Source organism: Rhamphochromis sp. 'chilingali' (assembly GCF_963969265.1).
Source record: "Rhamphochromis sp. 'chilingali' genome assembly, chromosome: 2".
NCBI lineage: Eukaryota > Metazoa > Chordata > Actinopteri > Cichliformes > Cichlidae > Rhamphochromis > Rhamphochromis sp. 'chilingali'.
In genome coordinates, this window is record NC_137930.1 from 43,309,291 (window position 1) to 43,333,932 (window position 24,642).

The window sequence follows — 24,642 nt, forward strand, 5'->3', positions numbered from 1 at the left end:
GATCCAATTAGCAATTCTCAAACCTCGACAGTCTGCACAGAAGTGCATCATTACATTTTAGAATATGTCAGAGTAAAATGAACATAATAGAAATGGAGTATAACCAACCATAAAATCCAAACTACAGTCTGAAAAGAGTTAGTCTTGCTGTTCTATTGTAAATAATATGAAGTTTATTATTACCAAGCACTAGCAGTGTTTGTTTGGCAGCATCTCGTACTTCTTCCTTGTCTGCCCGGCAGAGATACACCAACTGATCAATGCTTTCTTTGGCCTGGAATAATAGAATGAATACAGTGACAAATGCATTTTGTATAATACACTCCAAACAGAGTGCATACAGACAGGTGTTTAAATGTCACCTTTATCAAATCAGAACAGCAGCTTTGGATAATAGCATAAACTCTGTGCTTTTTTGTACCTTGAGACAAGCTAAAGCTTTGCATCCACACACTCGATTGTCCACATTCTCATCTTCCAGCAGCTCCAAACAGCTGACCAAAGCCTGAGAAGGACAAGATGCACAAAATGTTTCCAGGCTTTGATACACCAGTTATGGGGTTGTTACTGGCTTCTGCAGCACACACCATGCACAGGTCTATATACAGCAGGATCAAAAGGTCCTTTTGCCATTCAGGAAGAAAACAATTAGGACAATTTAGCAGGTAACATTTTTTACAGAAGAAAAAAAAAACCCAAAAAAACCCCCAGTGAAAATCTTTCTCTCTCTCACACACACACACGCACGCACACACACACACACACACACACACACACACACACCTACCTCACCTGTTTTCTCTGTCTGGGCTGAGCAGCGAGGCTTCTCAGTACAGAGCTGGCAGAGGCAGACACTTTGCCCCGAGGATCTTTTAGTAATTTGGCCACGGCATGAATTCCTTCTCTCCTCAGGCTGCACTCTGCAGGGCGGCGTAGAGCATTGACAATCACATCCTGGTCAGATGACGCCAGGTTCTGTACCAACCATACTGTTGAAGGAAGGTTATTGGAGGTTATTAATAGCACAAGTTTTACTCTTGTTTTTCCTTTTAAGCCATTTTTACACTACAGCCCTGAAACCTCGTATACATCACACAGCTGAGCTGTAATGAGAAATATATCCAAAACTTTTGGACCATAACATAGTCTTTCTCCTGCTAACTGCCCTACTACATTGAATTTAACTAATGCGGGAACAAATCAGGCAATTGCCTGGCTGGATTGTTGCTTCCAGCACACTCCATGGGCCTGATCTAATAAACAGAGCTACAGAGCTTCATGCCACAACTGCAGATTATTGCGGAAACGAGTGTAAAATTCTTCAAGATGGATCAAGTAATGTAATGACAAAAATAACATTGCAAATGCAGGTTTTTACACATGTGATCCTCTTTGGAAACAGCATGGGAATTCAGAGAGGTAGCTGATAAAGCATCAACAGGTTTCAAGAGATTATAATCTCTACTGTGGAACACACCAGAACTCAGTTTGTAATAGCTGACCTGCAGGATGTGCAGATGCAAATGTTTAATTGAAAATAAAAATATGAAACCTTTTAGTTATAAAATTGTAGATATTTTTGTTGTCAATTATGAAAATGTTCACTTTAATAAATTTTTATACATACATCTGGAAAGAGCAGGAAATAGTAGGCTACCACACATGCACACACCTGCCATGCTAACAGTATACTCACAGCTTTGGAAGTGAAAATGAGAGCATCTGGTACCTTTCTCTTTCTCACTCACTCACACACACACACACACACACACTCACACACACACACACACACACACACACCCCCCCCCCCCCCCCCCCCCCCTACAGTGGGGCAAAAAAGTATTTAGTCAGCCACCGATTGTGCAAGTTCCCCCACCTAAAATGAAGACAGAGGTCAGTAATTTGCACCAGAGGTACACTTCAACTGTGAGAGACAGAATGTGAAAAAAAAAAAAATCCATGAATTCACATGGTAGGATTTGTAAAGAATTTATTCGTAAATTAGGGTGGAAAATAAGTATTTGGTCACCTCAAACATGGAAAATCTCTGGCTCTCACAGACCTGTAACGTCTTCTGTAAGACGCTTTTCTGTCCCCCACTCGTTACCTGTATGAATGGCACCTGTTTGAACTCACCATCTGTATAAAAGACACCTGTCCACAGCCTCAAACAGTCAGACTCCAAACTTCGCCATGGCCAAGACCAAAGAGCTTTCGAAGGACACCAGGAAAAGTATTGTAGACCTGCACCAGACTGGGAAGAGTGAATCTACAATAGGCAAGCAGCTTGGTGTGAAAAAATCAACTGTGGGAGCAATCATCAGAAAATGGAAGACATACAAGACCACTGATAATCTCCCTCGATCTGGGGCTCGACGCAAGATCTCATGCCGTGGGGTCAAAATGATCATGAGAACGGTGAGCAAAGATCCCAGAACCACACGGGGGGACCTGGTGAATGACCTGCAGAGAGCTGGGACCAAAGTAACAAAGGTCACCATCAGTAACACACTACAACGGCAGGGAATCAAATCCCGCAGTGCCAGACGTGTTCCGCTGCTGAAGCCAGTGCATGTCCAGGCCCGTCTGAAGTTTGCCAGAGAGCACATGGATGATACAGCAGAGGATTGGGAGAATGTCATGTGGTCAGATGAAACCAAAGTAGAACTTTTTGGTATAAACTCAACTCGTCGTGTTTGGAGGAAGAAGAATACTGAGTTGCATCCCAAGAACACCATACCTACTGTGAAGCATGGGGGTGGAAACATCATGCTATGGGGCTGTTTTTCTGCCAAGGGGACAGGACGACTGATCCGTGTTAAGGACAGAATGAATGGGGCCATGTATCGTGAGATTTTGAGCCAAAACCTCCTTCCATCAGTGAGAACTTTGAAGATGAAACGAGGCTGGGTCTTCCAACATGACAATGATCCAAAACACACCGCCCGGGCAACAAAGGAGTGGCTCCGTAAGAAGCATTTGAAAGTCCTGGAGTGGCCTAGCCAGTCTCCAGACCTCAACCCCATAGAAAATCTGTGGCGGGAGTTGAAAGTCCGTGTTGCTCGGCGACAGCCCCAAAACATCACTGCTCCCGAGAAGATCTGCATGGAGGAATGGGCCAAAATACCAGCTACTGTGTGTGCAAACCTGGTAAAGACCTATAGTAAACGTTTGACCTCTGTTATTGCCAACAAAGGTTATGTTACAAAGTATTGAGTTGTATTTTTGTTATTGACCAAATACTTATTTTCCACCCTGATTTACGAATAAATTCTTTACAAATCCTACCATGTGGATTCATGGATTTTTTTTTCACATTCTGTCTCTCACAGTTGAAGTGTACCTCTGGTGCAAATTACTGACCTCTGTCATCATTTTAAGTGGGGGAACTTGCACAATCGGTGGCTGACTAAATACTTTTTTGCCCCACTGTACCTGATACTGTGGCACAGTATCAAATGTGTAAATGCTTATTAAAATGAAAAGAAGGTTTTGAACTGGCACTGACAATTAGTAAATCTGGTCTTAAACATTTAACGAGTATGTATCTGACCTATCGTGTGTGTGTGTGTGTGTGTGTGTGTGTGTGTGTGTGTGTGTGTGTGTGTGTGTGTACACCCACCCTCTTTTGCCAGTTCAATGATGTGTGTGTCCATATCACTGACAGCATTCGAGTCCAAGTAGCTCCACAGCTGGAACAACGTCACCATCATGTTGTCCCTGCTGCTTCCTCGTCGTGGTAACCTCTGATCCAGTACACGCTCAACCAGGCACAAGAACACTGCATACACACAAACACAGATGTTAATATGCTCCACATACAGTGGGGCAAAAAAGTATTTAGTCAGCCACCGATTGTGCAAGTTCCCCCACTTAAAATGATGACAGAGGTCAGTAATTTGCACCAGAGGTACACTTCAACTGTGAGAGACAGAATGTGAAAAAAAAAAATCCATGAATCCACATGGTAGGATTTGTAAAGAATTTATTCGTAAATCAGGGTGGAAAATAAGTATTTGGTCAATAACAAAAATACAACTCAATACTTTGTAACATAACCTTTGTTGGCAATAACAGAGGTCAAACGTTTACTATAGGTCTTTACCAGGTTTGCACACACAGTAGCTGGTATTTTGGCCCATTCCTCCATGCAGATCTTCTCGAGAGCAGTGATGTTTTGGGGCTGTCGCCGAGCAACACGGACTTTCAACTCCCGCCACAGATTTTCTATGGGGTTGAGGTCTGGAGACTGGCTAGGCCACTCCAGGACTTTCAAATGCTTCTTACGGAGCCACTCCTTTGTTGCCCGGGCGGTGTGTTTTGGATCATTGTCATGTTGGAAGACCCAGCCTCGTTTCATCTTCAAAGTTCTCACTGATGGAAGGAGGTTTTGGCTCAAAATCTCACGATACATGGCCCCATTCATTCTGTCCTTAACACGGATCAGTCGTCCTGTCCCCTTGGCAGAAAAACAGTCCCATAGCATGATGTTTCCACCCCCATGCTTCACAGTAGGTATGGTGTTCTTGGGATGCAACTCAGTATTCTTCGTCCTCCAAACACGACGAGTTGAGTTTATACCAAAACGTTCTACTTTGGTTTCATCTGACCACATGACATTCTCCCAATCCTCTGCTGTATCATCCATGTGCTCTCTGGCAAACTTCAGACGGGCCTGGACATGCACTGGCTTCAGCAGCGGAACACGTCTGGCACTGCGGGATTTGATTCCCTGCCGTTGTAGTGTGTTACTGATGGTGACCTTTGTTACTTTGGTCCCAGCTCTCTGCAGGTCATTCACCAGGTCCCCCCGTGTGGTTCTGGGATCTTTGCTCACCGTTCTCATGATCATTTTGACCCCACGGGATGAGATCTTGCGTGGAGCCCCAGATCGAGGGAGATTATCAGTGGTCTTGTATGTCTTCCATTTTCTGATGATTGCTCCCACAGTTGATTTTTTCACACCAAGCTGCTTGCCTATTGTAGATTCACTCTTCCCAGTCTGGTGCAGGTCTACAATACTTTTCCTGGTGTCCTTCGAAAGCTCTTTGGTCTTGGCCATGGCGGAGTTTGGAGTCTGACTGTTTGAGGCTGTGGACAGGTGTCTTTTATACAGATGATGAGTTCAAACAGGTGCCATTCATACAGGTAACGAGTGGGGGACAGAAAAGCTTCTTACAGAAGACGTTACAGGTCTGTGAGAGCCAGAGATTTTCCATGTTTGAGGTGACCAAATACTTATTTTCCACCCTGATTTACGAATAAATTCTTTACAAATCCTACCATGTGAATTCATGGATTTTTTTTTTCACATTCTGTCTCTCACAGTTGAAGTGCACCTCTGGTGCAAATTACTGACCTCTGTCATCATTTTAAGTGGGGGAACTTGCACAATCGGTGGCTGACTAAATACTTTTTTGCCCCACTGTACCAGCGTGTGCAGTATACCCACTAATGATGATTTACCTGCTTCGGCCCTTTCAGGCAGTAAACCAGCGTAGATTGTCGACAGTGTATTCAGGAACCTTTCAGCAGAGACGCTGTACATGCTACCCTGTCCCACACATTCTTGCCATAGCGACACAGCACCCAGACACAGACCTAGCGCCGGGATAACTGACAAACAGAAAACAGGAGACCGTTATAAGCAAGGTAGGAAAGCAAGATACTGGGGGTTAGTGCCATACATAACACAGGAAATTTATTAATAGTATAAGGTTGCAGCTTGCTTTGAATCAGTGCCTTGTAAAGTCTGTTTTACCTTCTTGACAGGCTGCATGACACAAATCCATAATTACTTATTATTTAGTGGAATCTCTACTTCCATATACCCATGAAATGTTTCTGATGACACTAGTTGTCATCCAAGCCAAAAGCAGACATTTTCACCCTTATGCTCCAGAAGGAATGCTCCCACTAATGAAAATTCCTCTTCAACTTCTTTTTCTTGTCTATACAGTTATTCTGAATAAATGCATTTATGGATGTTTAAACAAATGCACATGAAATGAACATAAACGACACAAATCACCTTCAGTAGCTGGTCTGATTTTCTGTGGGTTTTCTTTGGTGACGCGTCGGATGATTTCGAGGACACGAGCCTCTCTCAGCAGTCTGTCCAAGGCATACATCTCTCCACATCTCAGAGGACCAAACTTGCCCAGACACTTAAAAACAAACAAAACAAAACACTTGTAAAAGAAGTGACCAATATTACAATTAGCAATACAACAGCCCTCACAGCTGCTACTGCTTTAACTCATCAGTGAGTGAATAATACTTTTCAATGGCATCCTGAAACTATGATTACATAACTATCAAACACTATGCCAATTGAATGGATTTTTAAAAAAAGAAAATAATGGTATTGACTGTATGTAAACAAACTTGACTGGGTTTTCATCAGAGTTCCCCTGGTCAGACATGCCCAAAACATCTTTCTGAGGAGATGTTCAGCAACCATCCTAGTCAGATGCCTGAATCAACTCAACTGACTCCTTATGATGCAGACTGTGTTCCTCAGCCCATCTCTAAGGCTGAGCATAGACACCTTTCAAAGGAAGCATATTCCCATGACTTGCATCGGTGAAAATTTTAATTATTCACTACCCACAGCCGTAGATGAGAGCAGAGTGAACTTAAGGTATCGATGTGCCATGAGAATGTGAGGTAGCTACATATGAGTTTGGCTAATAACTAGAGATGGACCGATCCGATATTACGTATCGGTATCGGTCCGATACTGACCTAAATTACTGGATCGGATATCGGAGAAAAATAAAAAATGTAATCCGATCCATTAAATATCACGAAAGCACCTCACAAAACTTGCAACGCGCCGTAACTCGCCTCAGAACGTTAGCACGTCGGAGCAGTATGCATCACGTGATAGAGCGGCTGTGGCATGCGGGACCTGTCGGTGGTCTGGATAGCATGTGGAGCTTCGCTAGCAACCCGGCATTTCATCTCCGACAAAGTTATCCCCGAGAGAAGTAAAGCAGGTGTGTAAGTCCATCTCTGAATGTTTGTAAAGCATTCCTGCGTTAAGCTTAACAAGCGATATATGGAGCGACTGCCTCCTCTTGCTGCTACTTCAATCATGAAACTGCTTAACGATCAGCTGATCGGCTTTTCTGTCGCGAGTTAGTCTCTCTAGTTTGCTTTTGGCCCACTTTGCACCAGAAAGAGGAAACCAGTGGATAAACAACAGCAGCACGTTTAAGCTTGATAAGCTGTTGTTAGAATTTATTTAATATTACTTTCTACTCCAGGATCTTTTTCTACGCAGCTGACGGCTGTAACTGTGCAGGGGCGGATCTAGCAAAGTTTAGCCAGGGGGGACGATAGGGCATGAACAGGGAAAAGGGGGCACAAAGACATACTTTTCTTTATTCTCATTTAAAATGTCGAGCTTTTAATAAATAATTATCCGAATCTTACACCCAAAGTTTTAATTTGATGTAAAAGGAATAGAAGTCCATTACTGTATATAGTAACTGTTGAGTCTACGGTAATAAATATACCCTAGTAAGCTATAGTACTTTTTCCTTTGGGAAGGTACCATCTGTGCAGTCTGCAATTTTGTTGAAGAAAGATGTTGAATCTATTTAATATTTCTTGAAAAATAATTGATTTCTGTGCATTTTTTTTCACACTGCATCAAATTAAGGTTGATTACGTCGATTAAGCATCATGAGGTGGAGTGTGAGGGGTGGTTCCCTATTTTTTATTTATTTATGTTGTTGCTGGGAGTTGGAACCCTATTAGTTAGGTTGCTTAATATTTACGCTAAGTACTCTTTAAAATACCAGAATAGGGAGGATGGTGTAGGTTTAAGTTTATTAGATTGATCAGTATTGCTGAACTATGAAACTTTTTTTTTTGCATACAGGTATAACAGAATAGCTTTAGTGTAGTTGTTGTTTTAAACTTGAGTATGAACTTATACAAAATTCAGCAAGATATTAAAAAACAGTTTTGTTGATTAAAAAACACTATATCGGATTCATATCGGTATCGGCAGATATCCAAATTTATGATATCGGTATCGGTATCGGACATAAAAAAGTGGTATCGTGCCATCTCTACTAATAACATGAGGATAGTGTTGCAGATCTCTTACCAACAACTGTGCATTGCAGTTCCTCAAATGGACCACCAGGCAGCAGTCTAGAGTGGTGCAGCCTGTGGTTAGCGGTACGTTGGAGGAGGAAGGGCTGTCCCAGCCTCTGTCCAGCAGAGACCTACACACACACACACACAAACAAAACATCCAGTGTTACATAACATTTCCATTAACGCTGTTTTATCCATATAAAGTTCAATACGGTTTAAATGTAATTTAAATGTACTGTCCATGGAAAAAAAGGCTCTCAACATTAAAACCCAGAGAAGTTGATAATTTCCCAAGAAGAATAATACTTTTTGATGAGTTTCAGTTCAGTAAGTGGTAAATGAATCTGACTAGCTGACAGTCAGAGCTATTCAGTACTGTTCCAGCCTCGTCTCTTGGGTACAGAAATTGCTCTTTTCTTAACCATTAAGATTCCATTCCATATTTTGTACAATACATCATGAACTCCATAAATAAAAAAATAAAAAAAAAAACCAAAAAAAACCCCCAGTTTATATTGTTGTTTTAAACTCATTTTTGCCAGTGATTAATCCAACTGGTTGTGAGAAGTTCCACCAAGTTTGCTTTTTATTTTAGGATTGCAGATTAGCTTTATATTAAGCTCAGTTATATACAGGCACAACTGTGGGATAAGGCCATTCAGCTAATGACCTTTGGCAAAAATAATAAAATATGATTTTTAAGCATTATTTCAGTCAGGTTATGTGTTAGTTTGACCCTGCTTACAGCTGTACTACAGTGATCATACAGGGAGTGCAGAATTATTAGGCAAATGAGTATTTTGTCCACATCATCCTCTTCATGCATGTTGTCTTACTCCAAGCTGTATAGGCTCGAAAGCCTACTACCAATTAAGCATATTAGCTGATGTGCATCTCTGTAATGAGAAGGGGTGTGGTCTAATGACATCAACACCCTATATCAGGTGTGCATAATTATTAGGCAACGTCCTTTCCTTTGGCAAAATGGGTCAAAAGAAGGACTTGACAGGCTCAGAAAAGTCAAAAATAGTGAGATATCTTGCAGAGGGATGCAGCAGTCTCAAAATTGCAAAGCTTCTGAAGCGTGATCATCGAACAATCAAGCGTTTCATTCAAAATAGTCAACAGGGTCGCAAGAAGCGTGTGGAAAAACCAAGGCGCAAAATAACTGCCCATGAACTGAGAAAAGTCAAGCGTGCAGCTGCTAAGATGCCACTTGCCACCAGTTTGGCCATATTTCAGAGCTGCAACATCACTGGAGTGCCCAAAAGCACAAGGTGTGCAATACTCAGAGACATGGCCAAGGTAAGAAAGGCTGAAAGACGACCACCACTGAACAAGACACACAAGCTGAAACGTCAAGACTGGGCCAAGAAATATCTCAAGACTGGTTTTTCTAAGGTTTTATGGACTGATGAAATGAGAGTGAGTCTTGATGGGCCAGATGGATGGGCCCATGGCTGGATTGGTAAAGGGCAGAGAGCTCCAGTCCGACTCAGACGCCAGCAAGGAGGAGGTGGAGTACTGGTTTGGGCTGGTATCATCAAAGATGAGCTTGTGGGGCCTTTTCGGGTTGAGGATGGAGTCAAGCTCAACTTCCAGTCCTACTGCCAGTTTCTGGAAGACACCTTCTTCAAGCAGTGGTACAGGAAGAAGTCTGCATCCTTCAAGAAAAACATGATTTTCATGCAGGACAATGCTCCATCACACGCGTCCAAGTACTCCACAGCGTGGCTGGCAAGAAAGGGTATAAAAGAAGAAAAACTAATGACATGGCCTCCTTGTTCACCTGATCTGAACCCCATTGAGAACCTGTGGTCCATCATCAAATGTGAGATTTACAAGGAGGGAAAACAGTACACCTCTCTGAACAGTGTCTGGGAGGCTGTGGTTGCTGCTGCACGCAATGTTGATGGTGAACAGATCAAAACACTGACAGAATCCATGGATGGCAGGCTTTTGAGTGTCCTTGCAAAGAAAGGTGGCTATATTGGTCGCTGATTTGTTTTTGTTTTTGAATGTCAGAAATTTATATTTGTGAATGTGGAGATGTTATATTGGTTTCACTGGTAAAAATAAGGCAAGGCAAGTTTATTTGTATAGCACAATTCAACAACAAGGTGATTCAAAGTGCTTTACAGAGACATTAGAAACAAAAACAAATAAAAAGCATGATTTAAAATTGATTAAAACAAGCAAACAAACTCACAAACAAAACACTATATAAAATCAAAACAGATAAAATCAGAACAGTAGATAAAATTAGTAGTTAAATGTAAGTTTTGAAATTTAAGCTTAAAAGTGTGGATTTGGTGTTTTATTCAAATGCAGCTGAGAACAGGTGAGTCTTCAACCTGGATTTAAATAAACTGAGTGTTTCAGCTGATCTGAGGCTTTCTGGGAGTTTGTTCCAGATATAAGGAGCATAAAAGCTGAATGCAGCTTCTCCGTGTCTGGTTCTGACTCTGGGAACTAATAAAAGACCAGATCCAGATGACCTGAGGGATCTGGAAGGTTCATACTGGGTCAGGAGGTCACTGATGTATTTTGGTCCTAAACCATTCAGAGCTTTATAGACCAGCATCAGAACTTTAAAGTCTATCCTCTGACGGACAGGCAGCCAGTGTAAAGACCTCAGAGCTGGACTGATGTGGTCCACTTTTTTGGTCTTAGTGAGGACTCGAGCAGCAGAGTTCTGAATGAGCTGTAGTTGTCTGACTGATTTTTTAGGTAGACCTGTAAAGATGCTGTTACAGTAATCAAGCCTACTAAAAATGAATGCATGGACTAGTTTTTCCAGGTCCTGTTGAGACATCAGATCTTTTATCCTTGAAATATTCTTGAGGTGATTGTTAGGTCTGGCTGTGTGCAGACAGGAATAGGACCCAAGGTGCAGACTCCGGAGACAGATGTGAACTCAAAACAACTTTAATGTTAAACTCAAATATAACATAACTGGAAAAATCAAAATAAACTTACACCGGAGGAATGACAGAACACACAGCTAAGAAAACGGTAGATCGCGACACAGACACTAAGAAACACAGGGCTTAAATACACAGAGGGAGCAATCAGGAAATGAGTAACAGGAGGGAAACACAGCTGGGGCAAATCAGAACTGACGAGACCAAAGAAGCGTAAACTGAACACACTGAGAAAAGACGGAGACCTTCAAAGTAAAACAGGAAACACATAACACAGACTGAACAAAGACACAGACTCACATGCAGGCACTACAAAGGGAACAGAGACGTGGGAACAGGGCAGACACAAACACTGACTGAACACGGGGATATAGGAACTTAAGATACACATAGACGTGAACTAGACAAGGGGATGCAGGTGATAGGGGAGACAGAGCAACTAAAGAAGACAGAGACCTAAGCCATAAGACAGAACTCAAAGAAACCAAAAACTAGACAGTATAAATAATATCATAAACTCAAAAACCCTGGGTCAACGACCCAGGCATCTTAACAGTGATAGTAAGCTGATTTTCTTATTGTCTTAATGTGTTTTTCTAAGTTTAGGTCTGCATCCATCACTACACCCAAATTTCTCGCCTGGTTTGTGGTTTTTAGGTGTATAGATTGAAGTTCTCTGGTGACCTGTAATCGTTTTTCTTTGGCGCCAAAGACTATTACCTCAGTTTTGTTTTTGTTTAGCTGGAGAAAATTGTGGCACAGCCCATCATTAATTTCCTCAATGCATTTACCAAGAGCCTGTACAGGGCCTTGGTCTCCTGGTGACATTGTGATATATATTTGTGTGTCATCTGCATAGCTGTGGTAGTTTATTTTGTTGTTCTTTATAATCTGTGCCAGTGGGAGCATGTAAATGTTAAACAGAAGGGGTCCCAAGATGGAACCTTGGGGAACTCCACATGTGATACTTGTCTGCTCAGATGTGAAGTTACCTATTGATAGAAAACAGGAAATATTTTGTAAGTATGTTTTGAACCAGTTTAGTACAGTTCCCGAAAGACCTGCCCAGTTCTCCAGTCGTTTAAGTAATATGTTGTGGTCAACTGTATCAAATGCTGCACTGAGATCCAGTAAAACTAAGACTGACATTTTTCCACTGTCTGTATTCAGACATATTGAACACTTTGGTCAGAGCGGTTTCAGTGCTGTGGTTCTGTCTAAAACCTGACTGGAAGGCATCATAGCAGTTATTCTGTGTTAAGAAGTAATTGAGCTGTTGAGAAACTGCTTTTTCAATGATCTTACTTAAAAATGGGAGATTTGAGATCGGCCTGTAGTTGTTCATTTGTGTCTTGTCAAGATTGTCCTTTTTCAGTATAAGTTTTATTACAGCAGTTTTTAGTGGTTCTGGAAACACACCTGATATTAAAGAAAAGTTGACGATAATTGATAATTAAATAATTGAAATGGGTATATATTTGTTTTTTGTTAAGTTGCCTAATAATTATGCACAGTAATAGTCACCTGCACACACAGATATCCCCCTAAAATAGCTAAAACTAAAAACAAACTAAAAACTACTTCCAAAAACATTCAGCTTTGATATTAATGAGTTTTTTGGGTTCATTGAGAACATGGTTGTTGTTCAATAATAAAATTATTCCTCAAAAATACAACTTGCCTAATAATTCTGCACTCCCTGTACAATGGCCCAGAGGACACCAACACACTGGAGTTTGTAGATGTTAAATGAAGTAGGCATATTTACAGTGTCTGGTATTACTGTGATTCAGGTTTAATGACCTTCAGATCATACTTTCTTTGCTTACTGATTAAGACTGTATGTCTCACTGTGTCATTACACTGAAGTGTGCAAAGGCTTGGATGGTTGGTTTTCAGTTCATTTGTCAGCACTGACCTGCCATGTCTACTCCTCTTATCACCATCCTCTTCTTCCTCCTCCCAGTCTGATCCATTCAGGAAGTCAAAGCTGCCAAGAGCTGTTTCCACTGTGAGGCTGACTACACTGGGTGACCGGCTGTGCCTCCCACCCTGCACTCACAAACAAAGCCATAGTCAGGCTGTACGCAGTCACTTCAGTTTTTTGTTTTTTCAGGAGTTCTTTGAATCATAGTCACATAATGTTGGAACAGCATGCAATCATTCAGCTCAAATGTATGCTGTCTGTAAAGACAAGGGAGGCATACCAGATACTGTAACCACTGAAACTTATATAGTAATTGCACAACTAATATTTGCAGTAATAATATTTCGATATTAATGGCACGGGAAAGCTGTGCTAACATTTATAAATACATACAATCATTGCCACTTAATGTTCAAAAAGGGAAAATTAAACTTGGGGATTTGTAAAAAGTACTTTTAGCTTAAGGCAGTTTTTTGTACTTTACTAACCTGTTTTCTTGTTTCTCACTATGCTTTACTCTCACCTTCAGTGTAACCTGCAGCAGTTTCAGCTCTTGTTCCAGTAGTTGTAGCTCAGAAAACGGTCCTCTATAATCATCTATAGAGGAAAGTACAGCTACCAAGGCATCCTCTAGTCCACTGTCCACTGGACCATCGCCCTTAGCAGACAGGCAGTTGGAACTTGAAGCTGGGATATCCTCCTCCACTGGCACCCGCAGAGCTAGATATGTCATATCCCCACTTTCTACAACATTGGAGTCTGCTCCTGCTCTCAGAGGGACCGATGTATCCACAGAGGTGGATGTATTGTGTTGCTTCCTGACTGGGTGGGGATCAGTGACATCAACAGCTGTGTCAGTGTCAGCAGAAGTGGGTGACTCAGGAGTTCTGCTGGCCACCTCCATTTCAATGTCATTGATTGAGATTCCAGAGACCAGAGACATCACGTCCCCCGATTCACTGACAGGCACCACAACCCCATCAGCACTGTTTTCACTAATGTGACTCAGAGAGCGTAAGTACAATGTAGAGTTACTGCTGGTAATTATCGGCACATCCACTGGTGCCATAGAGGAGTGTTTCCCCGCAGCTTCTTCCTCACCGTCAGGCTTTGTTATCACAGTGACTGTCCCCTTTTCCTCATGCCTGCAAAATAGTTCATATATCAGATGTTGATAGAGCTCACCACAGAATAAGAATGTTATTTCATCTTTGTTCTCATGTGCAAACAAAACATTAACATTTTTTTTAATCTACCTGTTGCTCTCCGCTGGTTGTTTTGGTAGGATGATACCTTCCTTTTGAGCTGAGGAAGGCCAGTTTCCGGAGCAAGAAGAAACATCAGGCTGAAGGAGGGAACTCCTTTGTCCAACTGGCTGGATGTCTGGTGTCACCACTACTGCCTGGAAAGAGAGACACGCTGAGTCACAGAGTTAAAGTAGTAAACACAGTAAAGTAAGCAAACCAGACCAGGATAAAGAGTAGACCAAGTGAGGACTGAGGCTCGTTAAAGAAACCAATTGTGCATGGTACCGGCGGCTCCTCAAGCTACTGAATCATGCAATGTACTTAGTTTTTACAAGACTGTACACATGCACATGATCTGCTGTACATACTATAAACATAATACATATCAAAGTTTATCTTGTATTCATAATACTTTTGTTACTGTGTAATGTTCAAACAGCTGTAGCCCCTCTGAATCTGAGGAAGAGAGATACAGATTGAATCTTTAATATTATCATGTCATAGATGAGAGTTCCATATCTGTTGTGTGTTACCTTTGGATGTGCAGGCAGCTGTGGGCTGGTTGAATCATCAGAAGATTCTGAAGAATTAGACCATGCTGGTCCATTCTCCAACTCTCCCTGTAGGCGGATCATGTTCTAAAAGAGATCAGCACATTTTAAAAGGCTTGACTGCAAAAAAAGGGGGGGAAATGGAGACCTTTTACAACAAGCTGGCAGGAAACTGAGCAGTCACTGCACCTGGTTGTACATTATTTGAGCAAAAGCGACACACTTCCTTTACTCACATATTTAAAGTGAAAAGTAAGGTGAAGGCAAGACATGAGTCAGCATGTTATCCCTTTAACCAAAGGTTCAGAGGTGACTGTATGGGAACTTTTTTCTATTTGCTTGCCATTTTTAATATCAGTATAGTACAACATCCTTAGCCTAGCTCTGTAACACTGTAGCATTTATTTATAAAGAGAATAACTTTGAGTTACGCAACTATCGTGTAATATTCAAGAAAATACTGGCCAGTGCTACCCCTCAGCCTCCTCGTAGATCCACCCTTCGTTTCAATTTCAAAATCCTATGTCACCTTGTCGTCTAACTTCTGACCTTGAGGTCAAGGACAATGAGATTCAAACTCATCTGAGATGAGTCTGCTTTTAGTAGATATATCTATGGTATCGATTTGAAAATATAAGGAGACTTCATTCTCGAGTTATTGCAAGATTTTCAGAAAAGATGACCTCTGATCTTTACCTGGCAGGGTGACAAATATACTGATGAGGTAAAAAGCTAAAGGCTTCAGTGCTTGTGTGAAATGGCTAGAAGGAGTTATAAGTCTAAAAGTCATCATCATAAACTGGCACTGATGATGGCTAACAGTAGTCAGCTCTGTTGGAGGGTGGGGGGTCTAAATATTATAATTAGAGAGCCATGGAGATGCATGAGGAAACCTTGCACACATCTGTCATGGCTCCATGAAGCCATAAGCACACAAATGGAGACTATGATTCTAGTGCTTACTCTACACCAAAGTATCAATATACCAGAAGGTCCTGTGTTTCTACTCCACGAGGTCTACTTCATCACGACTTACTGCAGTGGACTGCCTTGTTGGTGAGTTGTCACTACAGGAGCAGCTCTGGCTAAGAGTGCCTCTGAAGATGTCCAGCAGTGGCCAGTGCTGCCGCCGTGTCAGATTCCGAGGCAGAGACTGGACATCAAAGTGGCAGCAGGTGGAACAAAGGGCATTGGAGCAGTTAGATACTGAGGGCTGCTGGCTAAACTCTAATGTCCTTTAAAACTCTCAATGTTCTCATTTACAGATTCCTAATTTTAGTTGGTGGATTAAATCTATAGAATAGATTTAATCGGTTATTTATTTATTTATTTTTTTTAAAAAACATTGTGCTTTGTTTTTTTTTTTTAAAGCTGTGTTTGACTCCTCTCTCTCCTCCCCCTCTGGAAAAGGCTGTTTTTATCTGATTGGTGGAGGTGGAGAATCTCAGGAATTTAAAACCTAGTGGGTGTTTAATCACGTGCATCATCACATGAGCCAAGGTGTGGGGGGGGGGGGGGGGGGGGGGGGGGGGGGGGGGGAATAAAAAAAGAAAAGAAAAAAGGCGTGGATCATGACCACCAGAGGTTTTGGGTGAAACCACTGTGAGACCTTGTCCCATGCTATCATGTGACCTATTAAGGTCATCAGACGTAAGACATGAGTGGGGTTTGAAGGACTGGGAAGGGATCTCAAAACTATGTTGTAGGTGACTGACAGTTGGTGTTGGACGCCAGCCCCTCATGGTTGTTCATAGTGGACACTGATAAAGATGCACACCTGAGTCTTATTGAGGTGGCTCTTCTATGCTGTGCCATGCTTCGAAAGGAGTGGCAATTTGGTTTCCTCAATGTAGAGGCCTGAGCACACCGATAAGTGTTCTTGCTTAGCATGTGTCTGGGAGTTTTTTCCTTATTCCTAAAGGTATTATCCTTTAGAATTTAGATGTTATGTTTATAGTTTTTGTCATTTTCCATTTCATCAATCCGTCTTTCTCCTGTTAGTGCTGCTTCCACATTTAGTTCTCTTTTCCTCCATTTTTCTGTCAGTGTTGTGTTCACATAGCTCATCACACACACATCTGTGTTTACAGACTGAATATTTCCCATTTTTCCCTGTGAGTTTGTTTTTTCAAACAAAGTGTCAAGCCTTCATTTACTTCCTGTTTAAAAATAATTTTCCTATTGGCTCTTCCTTGTTGGTTTTCTCTGAATGAATTTCTGCCTTGTTTGACTTCCTGTGTTTTGTTTTCTAGCACTTTACAGAGAGTAAAGCTTCCCTTTCAGCTATTTTCTGTTGTGAGTGGGCCTATTCCTCCTGCTAAAACCAACAGTCTTTGTTAGTTTTCCAACTATCTGTATATGAATGCCAAGATAATACACATTAATATATGGGTAGTAAGTACGAGCAATCAGCAACTTTACACAAATTGTTCTAGGGTTAGACTGAAGCCTTTCAAAGAACTAATAGTCTAAAGCGAATGCTAAACTCACACGTAAAGGTGGTGTGTCAGGTGGAGTCTGGTCAAAAATGGCTGAGATTCGCTTATTGATGCTTGGTGGTTTGTTGACAGTGCTTGCAACCGATCCCTGGTCATCTTTATCAAACGGACTGAGAGAGGTGAAAAGGAATAAAGGATGGGAAAGAGAGAAAAGATAAATTCAATAAACATCAAATAATATTTACATTATGCTCTGTTAATGATACCTTTAAATGAACAAACACTACAGCACTCATGAAGCTCAGTATGATTTCGTACACTCACAAGATGACTGACAAAACTTACTTCCAGGTCACCTCAAGGCTTAGCTTAATAGTCCCAAGGTCATTAATATCCACAGCAACCATCTGGGGCAGCGCAGCAAACAGATCCTTTGTTTCACAGGAAACACTTCCCACCACCACGTGATTGGCTAAGCTCTTTAGCTCTGTCACCTAGGAAACCAGAGAAATATCTGATCATTATACCATCTTTTTTTTTGCCTTCAACAAGTCAGTTTCAATCATCCAGGCTGAAAATAGTACACTCAAGTTTGTCAAGGTGCTGATGTCATTGGGAAAAGATATTATTATTAATAACACAATAGGATCACACAGTGTCTTTTATGGCTGAGGGGTAAAAAACTCACACATTCACCAATAATAATGGACAATATGAAGTTCCAGAGGATATTAAAGTATTATTCTTTGATAACTGAATTCAAAAAGGTAAACTTTCATACATTGTATATTGAAATATTTCAAGCTTTTTGTGTTTACATTTTGATAACTATGACTTAAAGCTCATGAAAATTAAAGATCCAGTTTCTGAAATTAGTACATTTCATTTTGAAATGATCAAATGATGATAAAATAAAAAGACTTTCTGTTGGTTAAAAAGGCCGCTGCAACGATGTATATTAATGGATGATGTATATTAATTAATGACTAGAAGGAAAAGGATGGTTTTGAAAAGGTGTAAAAGAAAGAGTATTGTCAAGGAAAATTGAAACATTTGGGACAGCTTTATAAAGAGTCAACTGAGGCTGGTGTCAGAGCATCAAGAGCCTCCACTCAATGTCTCTGGGAAAGTCAACTGCCCCCATGCCACAGAGCACAGATGCAGTAATGCTGACCCAATGAAGTATTGATTGTATGAATTAACATCTTTTCAGTACTTTCTGATTGGTCTTAGGAAATAATCTAAAAATTTTAGATGTTGCATTTTTGATATTCATTAACTACACTATGATTGGTCAAAATGTAAACAAAAAAAGCCAAAAATATTTTGCTTTACATGTAACAAATACAAGAAAGTAAACTTTATGTAATAAGTGATTTTTTCAGTTTTGAAGAAAATGTTACACACACACACACACACACACACACACACACACACACACACCGCAGATTTTTTTTTTTAGATGCATTATTTTTATGACTTTTTACATAAGATGAAGCAGTCAATGACCCAAACCAGAACTGAGTATCAATAAAATAACAAATTTAAAAAACACACTGAGTGACAGACCTTCACAGACAGGAACTCGTTGATGAGTGGCTGAAATACAATCTCTTCACTGTCCCACACTTGTTTAGCATTTATCTCTATTCGCCCCCGGAGCTTCCACCGCTGCCGACCATACTTCATAAAGATCTGAAACATACACATATGCAAAAACAAACAAACACAAACGCAGGGTTATACAAGTAGATGAATAATAAATTAATTTTAAAATCTGGAAAATCCGGTTGACTACTTCAAAATTATTGATAGTTTGAGCAGTTCATATAATCATGTGATGATTTTCATAAAGCTCAGATTAATCTGACAGGGTTGAAAAGAATTGACAACTCACATCTTAACTACATAGCTATAAATGTCAATGGCTAGAGCATGAATGTGCAAGTGATGAGGCCACTTTTACAAAAACAAAACAAAAAAAACCAAAAAAAACAAAACAAACAAAACCCACGACACAGTTAAAGAAATTTAATGTTAACAAAATACGATGAACACTAAAGTTAGAATTGTCACGTCACAACTGTATGCCTTCACCAACCAGACAACTTGCAGTGTATTTGGACTCTTAACCTTTTGAACGTAAAATTTTATTTTTCATCATTTGTACAAATTTTGACATTAAGTGCAACGAATTGTGGACAAGGAAAAAAAAAAATCCTCATTTTTAAGGTCACTGTAAGGCTTCACTAAAATATTCTAATCACTTGATTCGAACTAAATTTGAATAAATTCCCTCAGTGTGTTCCTCGGATATCATGATTACGAGAATGGGACAGACAGACTTGTGGGCAGTACAGAAAACAAAATGCCTTCAAACATTCACCACTGGTGAGAATTTTTCTCACTAGGTTAAGTTACTAAGTAAGTATCCCTCTAATTTCATAACTGATCATACACACAATCACACAGGACCTGCTGCCGTGTACACTTAGAGATAACTCCACAGGGAACAGCTGAAGCAGTGTTTTCACACAGGCACTGGACAAACCCTTCTCAAAACCGCGATAAATCTAAATGGTTTACTATTTATATAGCAATTTGCTGTATAAATGCTAATATTGCTTAGTGAATACTTAACACACCTTTACAATACAAGGCACAATGACTCATTCATACAGCAGTTTTCATTCTGTCATTTGTGCACTCTATGCAGTCTATCATGCTGATGCACCAGAGGACATCGCCTGCCCAGCAGGGTGGCAACAATAAGTAGCGATTTTATTTTAAAAAGGACTAAAAAGCTTAGTAACGAGAAAAAAATGACTACATAGAACATGTGCTACAGACAAGTGTTAGTAACTGGCAATGAGTCTTTCGCATCACCATGGAGGAACTTTGACCCACTCTTCTTTGCAGAACAGTCTTGACTCAGCCACATTGGAGGGCTTCTGAGCATGAATGACCTGTTTAAGGGTCATGTCAAAGCATCTCAATCGGTCCAGACTTTAAGGCCATTTGGTTCAGCGCATGAACTGATAAGCCAGACATTCTCCTTCAGGATTTGTTATTAGAGAGCAGAATTTATAGTTCATCAATTACAGCAAGTAATTCAGGTCCTGAAGCAGCAAAGCAGCCCCAGACCCACCAGCATGTTTAACTGTTGGTATGGTGTTATTTTCATGAAAAGATGTGTTAGTTTTATGTCAAATGTAACAGAGTCAAACCATTTTGTCTCATCAGTCCACAGAATATTTTCCCACAAGTCAATCATTAAGTTGTGTTTTGGCAAATGAGCAAAGGAGCCTTTGTGTTCTTTTTGGTTAGCAGTAGTTTTCTCCTTGATTTCTCCCATTTTCTCCCAGTTTCTTTCTTACTGTTGAATCATGAACTCTGACCTTAACAGAGACAAGTGAGACCTGCAGTTTTTCAGATGTTTCCCTTGGTTCTTTTGTGACCTCCCGGATGAGTCATTAATGTGGTCTCGGATGCTCCTGGAACGGTTCACTAGTGTTCCAAGTTTTCCATGTGTGGTTAATTGGTCTCACTATGGTTACTAAAGCCTTTGGAAATGGCTTTGCAACCATTTCCAGACTTATAGATGTCAGTGATTTTGTTTCTCTGGTGTTTCTTTAGAATATGGCATGAGTTGTTGCTTTTTGAGATCTTCAGACCTGCTTCACTTTGTCAAACAGGTTATATTTAAGTGATTTCTTGATTTATCGGGTCTGGCAGCAGTAAGGCCTGGGTGTGGGGCTAGTGAAATTGAACTCCGCTTCGCAAATAATGTGGTTAATCACAGTTAATTCATGATTTAATGAGGGGGCTTTAACTTTTTCACACAGGGCAGGTAGACTTTGATTATTTCCTTTATTAAATGAAATGAACATTTAAAAACTCCATTTTGTATTATTTCAGATTACCTTTGTCTAACATTACATTTTATTTTTCAATTGTGTTTCTATGGATGGATGTGAATGGATAAATGAGGCATGTTGTATGGAAAGCTCTGAGAGCTCAGAAAAGTGCTTTGGAAGAACCTTTCCATTTATAATTTGAAACAATTAGTGTGAAGAGTCACAAATATGAGAGAAAAAAAAGGGGGGGGGCAAATACTTTTTCAAAGCACTGTATGCTGGTTGGGCTCTAATCATTACATCATGATGAAGGAGAAGGACGGCACAAGCAGAAGAAAAACCACAGGTGGAAGATAGCGACTAGTGTAGCTGCTACAACAGCATTGCCCCTTGATAGGAAAGTTGATACTCTGAGGTGGATGACCAGTTGTCCATTTTCTTCTGCTTATCTTCTGCCTGTCAGGGGGCAGCAGCCTAAGCAGAGAAACCACGGCCACCTCCTTCAGCTGAAAGAAATCTCTCCAGGGTCACCTGGGTCTTCCCCGGGGCCTCTTCCCAGTGGGACATGCCTGGAACACCTCACCCAGGAGGCCTCCTTGTCAGATGGCCGAACCACCTTAACTGGCTCCTTTTGATGTGGAGGAGTAGCAGCTCTACTCTGAGCCCCTCCTGGATGGCCGAACTCCCATCTCTAAAGCAGAGGCCAGCCACCCTTCGGAGAAAGCCAATTTCTGCCGCCTGAAGAAGCCGATCCTGTTCTTTCAGTCGCTGCCCAAAGTTCGTCACGATGGATGAGGAGGGTAAAAACGTAGATCGACCGGTGAGGGCATCACTTTTGCACTCAGCTCTCTCTTCACCACAACAGACTGGTACAGCGATTGCATGACTGCATCCACAGAACCAATCCGCCTGTTGATCTCAACCCTGCCCTCACTCTGAACAAAACCCGAGATACTTCCCTAAGTGAAGCAGTAACTCGTCCCTGACCAGGAGTGGGCACTTCACCCTTTTCCGGCTGAGGACCATGGGCTCAGATTTGGAGGTGCTGGTTCTCATTTCCACTGCTTCACACTCGGCTGTGAATCGCTCCAGTGTGATGATGAAGCCAACAGAGCCACATCATCTGCGAAAAGCAGAGATGAGATTCTAAGGCTACGTTCACATTGCAGGCAAAAGCGCACCAAATCCGACTTTTCTGACCCTATGCGACCCATATCCAATCATAGTATGACAGTTTGAACAGCACAAATGTGATATTTTCAATCTGAACTAGGTCACTGACGTATGTGGTACTGAATCGGATACATATCTGATGTTTCAGAAAGCGACTGCTGTTTGAACGGTCATGTCGCATTAAATCCGACTTTTACATCACTGACACAAGAGAGACGCCAATTATCAGTGCCGGAGAAGCGCCCGAGAAGACATTGTGAACGCTTCCTGGCCATCCAGTGAAACTGTTGGGAAGACAATGCTGGAGGAATGTGAACATTTTATTTGTACTGTATAATCTGCAGATTCTGACAGAAATCTGCAGCTATCCTTTGAAGCGCCGCTCCTCTCTAAAACAGCAATAAGGATAATCATTAGGTCATATGTAAATAACAAAATAACTTTATAACAAAATTGGGAAACGTAAAGTTCGAAACAAGTCTTTATATTAACGGCCATCAGTCAAACAGTACTGTTGGGTCTGGGTCTAAACAGAGTGCGTTGTGTGTGATGTCTTCTTTTGCACATGTGGGCCACTTTGAGGAGTCACACTAGAGCACGTTTGCTGTCACATTTTATTTGTAGTGTGAACAACCAGACCGAAAAAATAAGTAAAAAATAATAATAAATTTAAAAATAAATAAATACATTTAAAAATAAATAAATAATAATAATCGGATTTGATAAAAAATAAATAAATAAATAAATAAAAAAAAAATCAGAATTGAGCATTAAGACCTGCAGTGTGAACGTAGCCTGAGATCGCTCCAGTAGAAGCCTTCCGGCACTTGGCTATGCCTAGAAATTCTGTCCAGAAAAATTCTGCACAGAATTGGTGACAAAGGGCAGCCCTGGCAGAGTCCAACGCTCACCGTGAATGAGTCCAACATATATCTGGCTATGTGTGATCCCCAATAGTTTAAGCACATCCTCCGGTCCCCCTTCTTAAAGATGGGAACCACCACCCTGGTCTGCCAATCCAGAGGTACTGGCCTTGATCTCGATGCAACATTGGAGAAGCATGTCAACCAAGAGAGCCCTACAACATCCAGAGCTTTCATGAACTTAGTGCAAACCTAATCCACCCCCAGGGGCCCTTCCACCAAGGAGTTGTTTAACTAAATCAGTGACCTCACCCAAAGTGATGGATGAATCATCCTTGTCGTCCCCAGACTCTGCTTCCTCTATGGAAGACATGAGCAGGTTTAAGAAGGTCCTCGAACTATTCCTTCCACCTCCCGACAATATCCTTGTGGTCAGCAGTGCTCCACCCAAGTGGCGCACTGCTTTCCCCACCTGAGTCACCCGACAGTTTGCCAAAATCTCTTCAACTCTCTTCTGGATGACCAATGGTAGATAATAGATTCATAAAATGTAATACAAACGATGCCTTGCGCTTTTCAGAACAAGGGAGGAAATCGTGTCCTATTTAGCAAAATGCATAAAAGAGCAACATCCAGATCTGTTCAAAGAATTCAAAGGGAGTGCGTTTCAATTCAACATCCAAATTATCACCTTCTTATATCTTAATGCTGATTTTTCAGGTGACAACATACTATCAGAATTTTGGTACTGAAAGATACAGTCATTGATTCTGGTGTCGTCACAAGCTAATACCACAGCCTAAATATCTGGTAACATGACATCCATATTCTTAGTGTTTTAATCATATTTATTGTTGCCATGAATTCAGAGTGAAAAATGGAGGGTTTGGCGGGTGAGACAAACCTCATATTGGTCACCAGCACACAATCTAGCAAATCCTGCCAGACCTAAAAGAAAGAACAAGTGGAAACAGACTTAGCATTTTGTCAAACTGCGAAACCACCCCAAAACATTGCAATTAAGGGTCATATCAGAAGGGACACACACATAACGTATGTCATATTGAGTTTCTACCTCTATTTAAGATTTTGTGTAGTCATATCACCACATGATCTCTACTTCTTACCCTTCATCTTTATGTGGAACTTCCCCAGCTGGTTCTCAAAGTCATTCTCCAACACACACATGTTCTAAAGAGAATGAAAAGATTGAGACCTTCAGGCAGTCTTTTCTGTACAGTCTTACTTACAGCGCTACTCCCTATTACTACTTGCTCGTGCAATGGCTCCTTTCTTCTACAAGAATTAGACATTTAGCAATTTTCTTAGTTTAACCTAAAACGATTTTCCACTGCATGCCTTTGTACTTTTTTTTTTTTACCTCTGTGTACTCCTTGTATCCTTTACTGGCTTCTGCTAAACTCTCCTTGGCCTCCTTACTTCCTGAGGAAGCGGTGTACGCTTTCACCATCTTGTTGGCTCCATCCCTGAGTCTCCTCTGCATGCAGTAGGACTCATAAAACTCCTCAATCTGAGAGTAGAGAGGA

The 24,642-nt window shown here is 41.1% G+C and overlaps 1 protein-coding gene across 4 annotated transcripts in view; it reads right to left on the reverse strand.

Annotated features, from left to right (window-relative positions):
* Positions 1 to 24,642, reverse strand: part of ripor1 (RHO family interacting cell polarization regulator 1) — a 62,321-nt gene that overhangs the window by 3,291 nt on the left and 34,388 nt on the right. For 3 of the 4 annotated variants that reach the window (XM_080866834.1, XM_080866833.1, XM_080866832.1), the window contains exons 7-24: positions 24,477 to 24,626; positions 24,223 to 24,286; positions 24,000 to 24,043; positions 18,772 to 18,897; positions 17,548 to 17,696; positions 17,255 to 17,372; positions 15,801 to 15,917; positions 14,747 to 14,851; positions 14,223 to 14,368; positions 13,490 to 14,111; positions 12,958 to 13,091; positions 8,123 to 8,243; positions 6,032 to 6,167; positions 5,467 to 5,616; positions 3,623 to 3,781; positions 793 to 989; positions 422 to 505; positions 184 to 274 (exon numbers count right to left, since the gene is read on the reverse strand). In XM_080866834.1, coding sequence (XP_080722960.1) covers positions 184 to 274; positions 422 to 505; positions 793 to 989; positions 3,623 to 3,781; positions 5,467 to 5,616; positions 6,032 to 6,167; positions 8,123 to 8,243; positions 12,958 to 13,091; positions 13,490 to 14,111; positions 14,223 to 14,368; positions 14,747 to 14,851; positions 15,801 to 15,917; positions 17,255 to 17,372; positions 17,548 to 17,696; positions 18,772 to 18,897; positions 24,000 to 24,043; positions 24,223 to 24,286; positions 24,477 to 24,626 — 2,713 coding nt within the window. The remainder of the gene's footprint in view (positions 1 to 183; positions 275 to 421; positions 506 to 792; positions 990 to 3,622; positions 3,782 to 5,466; positions 5,617 to 6,031; positions 6,168 to 8,122; positions 8,244 to 12,957; positions 13,092 to 13,489; positions 14,112 to 14,222; positions 14,369 to 14,746; positions 14,852 to 15,800; positions 15,918 to 17,254; positions 17,373 to 17,547; positions 17,697 to 18,771; positions 18,898 to 23,999; positions 24,044 to 24,222; positions 24,287 to 24,476; positions 24,627 to 24,642) is intronic. The other variant, XM_080866835.1, reaches the window with a different exon arrangement.